Source organism: Cryptomeria japonica, chromosome 4 (assembly GCF_030272615.1).
Source record: "Cryptomeria japonica chromosome 4, Sugi_1.0, whole genome shotgun sequence".
NCBI classification, from domain to species: domain Eukaryota; kingdom Viridiplantae; phylum Streptophyta; class Pinopsida; order Cupressales; family Cupressaceae; genus Cryptomeria; species Cryptomeria japonica.
The window spans coordinates 623,217,598-623,221,323 of record NC_081408.1 but is presented as its reverse complement, the minus strand read 5'-3'; the positions used below and the strand labels follow the sequence as shown (position 1 = coordinate 623,221,323).

Here is a 3,726-nt window from a genome sequence, read left to right as displayed (position 1 = left end):
ACCAATAGTTGAACACAAAACAACATATTATGATATAAAATAAAACTTATATGAACACGAAAGGACCAATTGTTGAACACTTAAATCTTTGGACAATCCCTCAGATTTCATGGAAAAAAACAAGGTATTTATTGTGTTCACCTTTTATATTTGTGATAAGACAAATTACTAATATGAAATACTCCAATGCATATACATTGCTACCCCAATAGTTGTACACATAAGAATAATATTTTTACACTATGATAACAGTACTTGTTTAAGTGAGTGTCTTATTTTATAAATGACACACTTATAGTGGATAGCTATGATATTTTATTTGAAACAAAAAATATCTATTTCACTTGTTAATTAGTGTATTTATGTCTTTTTTATATAACATTTATAGGGTCTCTTATATTCAAGTATTGGTCCATTTTGATCAACATTTGGCAATTTTTTTATTTACATGTGGATTATTTATTTACATTATATAGTATAAATATGTGGCAAGACTGCATATTATATGCACAATTGCTATAACGACTATTGAACCCCGTACAACTACTGGTCCCTCTCCCCTATTTGCATCCTTTCTATTTGGTCAAACTGTTTGTGGTTATTAGTGAGCCACACTTACTTGTTGAAAAAATTCACCCAATCTAATCGAAAACCAATTTGACCAAATTCATGAATTATTGAATTCTGTGGGATCTGATCTCTCCTATTATACTCATGTACGAAGTTGATGTTGCGCCCAGTTGGGTTTTCTACTTCGCGCCTCTGTATCTTTACATTCTCCTTCCTTTCAGTTAGAACTCAGAGATGGACGGATTCAAGCTTTACATACCTGGCGCTACAAAAATTTCTTTAAATGATAAGAGATATCACGTGTTTCTGAGTTTCAGGGGGAAAGATGTGAGAAAGACTCTCGTTGATCATCTCTTTCAAGCTCTTTCCGCAGCTGGATTGAATGTGTTTCTTGACAGCCACAAATTAAAGAAGGGGGAAATCATTGATTTATGCCTGGAAAATGCAATTAAGTGCAGTTCAATACGCATTCCTATATTTTCTAAAGGATATGCAAGCTCGGCATGGTGTCTCAAGGAGGCTGCCTTAATGTTGGCTTCCCCTGGGTTGATCATTCCTCTTTTTTATGAAATGGAACCGACCCATGTTAGATATCCTCAAGGAAGCTCTAGCCCTTATGAGAAATCATTTGAAAAATATTATAGCCAATTAGATCGATATTCAAGAGAAGAGATTGATGGGTGGAAGCATGCCCTTGAGCAGATCTGTTGTCGCTCAGGCTGGTCCCTGGATATGACTGGAAGGTTAGTAATTTACCTCATTTTCTCCTTGTTTTGTTTCAATTTTAAGTAATAGCTCAAAATCAAATCCACTCAGCCCAAACCATTTCCTAAATATAACTATTGAGCTTGTCTATGTCGAAGGAGCCATCTTTCAGTTTCACAAGCCAGTTAAAATTTCTAGACTTTGTCTGGTAATCCTTCAGATTTAAAATAAGCACTCAGTTGTATCCATCCAGTGTGTTGGATGCACTGATTAAGCCTAGTGCCTATTATGCTACCATTTGTCAAAATAATTGTAATTTGTCAAATCTCTTAACACCCTCTGAGTTTGTCTGCTCATTTTTCACATCAGCAGTAATTTCTTCCTTGTCAATAAATGTTTTCTAATGCTAAATTTTTATTAATATATCTAATCTCCGAAACTTGACAGAATAAGAAGACATAGAGAATACAAAAGCAATATAGATTCAGCTGATCAACATAGAATTTCAGCTATTGCACTTAAAAATACACAGGACAATACAAATAGAAAGTTGAGTTAATAAAATTAGATCCAAGTAAAATAGAGCATGGGCTGTGTATGGGCTGCTGACAAATAATAAATGTGATAATAAAAGAGTTTGAAAAAGCAGGGCAGAGGCTGATGAGGATAAGACAATTCATAACAGAAGTCTTCAGGTACTAAATGAAGCAGCAGCGCCTTGTCTGATGAGATAGCATAACTGTGGTGGTTGGGGTTGGCCATTCCAACAAACTTGTGCAAAAACATATCTTCCAGAACTCAACCTTTCGCTAGATTTCTGGAAAAAGGATCGGTAAGACTGGGTTTCATGGGGCGTCAGATCTTTTTTCAAGTGTCAGGAAGTCTTCTTAAAAAAAAAAATTTGCTACAGAATTGATTGGAATAACAGCTTTTATTTTTTATGACTGTAAATTTGTGCGGGTGGAAAAAGTGAAGTCTTAGACATTGTCCCTTTTGCCACAGGTCAATCATTTGAAATTTTTCAATTTTTTATCAATTGATAATAAAGAGGGGTAAAAATTTATTCAAAACAGAAAGAAAAGTACATCAAAAGAAGGGGAACTGCCCAGCGAAAAGAGGACTATGGAGACTTATCATGATTCACAAGTTGATCCAACATGTGAGACAACGCTGGAGATAGTTGATCCCTATCCCCAATAGACCATCCCTTCATAAAGTCAGATGTCCATTTGGGAAGACAATCAGCCACCACATATTTACCATATTGAATTGAACGTGTTCTATAATAAAATTCATGAGACCACCAGCTTCCTCAAATTTTTCACAATTTAACTTTTTAAACTTAGATTACATTACAAAATTTAAGAAACCACCCTTTTAAAATATCCTAAAAACTCTCAACAAAACGCCCTGAATTTTTTTAAAAACTCCGTGTATTATCCACCAGTGCAGGAGATCCTGACAATTATTTAGATTAAGAAGATATAAAGAAAAATACAGTTTTATAGTAGTCTGCTGAGGTATAGAAGGTAAAAAAAAAATCTGCATATTATCAGTGGAGATAAAAGATTTGTTTTTTAAAAGATAATGATAGTTTGTGAACATAAAGAAAAATCTTATTTTGTGTATTTAGCTATTTATTATTGGTAATTGAATATATCATTACCTACTCCATTATGTATGTTAAATGTTTGGACAAAGTTCATTTTCTTTTAAAACTAACAAGAGCTGCGCTGCAACGTACTTCCATTAAAAAATAATGTAACAGGATTTCTGATTCAGTAAGGTCTTATAAATATTCTTGAACTCTGGAATTCTGACACACATCTATTTTTTTAACAGAATCACCATTAACTAAGTCAAGAAACTAATACATCCCAATTGCAAAAATATTATTATAATCTTTTATGCCTATGAATTCTTTTACTTGAACTCCAAACTTCCTGAACTGTAACATCAGAAAGTGAATAATCTTGAATAACCGGCCAAAAAAATGGTTTGATTGACAAGCCGTCCCAAACATAATTATCTGGGGAAGCCTTCCTCCAAACATTCCAGGTACTTACTAATATCCTGTCAAATGCAATGAAATGAGGTTAAAAAATTTGAATTCACTAAAGAACTGGGATAGAAGATTTGCCAAACGTGTGCATGTTTTCAAACTCGTTTCTAGCATTAATGCAATGAGAAGATGACGCAGAACATCTCCTTAATCGTCTCTTCCTATGTCCTGACCATGCAGCAGAAGATCATTTATTTTGGGGGAATTTTTTCGTTTAAATTTGGGCCTGAGCTTAGAAGAAGGGGGAAAACCTAGAGATATATAAAAAAGAGATTCAGATGTTGCTGGTCGTTTTCTTCTTCTCTGTGAATGTATTTTCTGTACACGTTGAAGAAGGAAATAAGAGTGATATATGTCTTTTTATATTTAAGAACTGCTGTAGCTGAGTT

General features: G+C 33.8%; 1 protein-coding gene across 1 annotated transcript; it reads left to right on the top strand.

The window, feature by feature from the left end:
* The first annotated feature begins 804 nt into the window (after positions 1–804).
* Positions 805–1,834, top strand: LOC131875261 (disease resistance protein Roq1-like). The gene is made up of 2 exons (XM_059219334.1): positions 805–1,313; positions 1,723–1,834. Exons 1-2 carry the CDS (start codon positions 805–807, stop codon positions 1,832–1,834), a joined length of 621 nt encoding a protein of 206 aa, XP_059075317.1.
* Positions 1,835–3,726: the final 1,892 nt, after the last annotated feature.

Excerpts from the sequence above, each read along its gene's own strand:
- LOC131875261 (XM_059219334.1), top strand. The coding sequence starts at position 805 with ATGGACGGATTCAAGCTTTACATACCTGGCGCTACAAAAATTTCTTTA. Across the intron at positions 1,314-1,722 it reads TCCCTGGATATGACTGGAAG|AATAAGAAGACATAGAGAAT; the intron begins GTTAGTAATTTA and ends GAAACTTGACAG.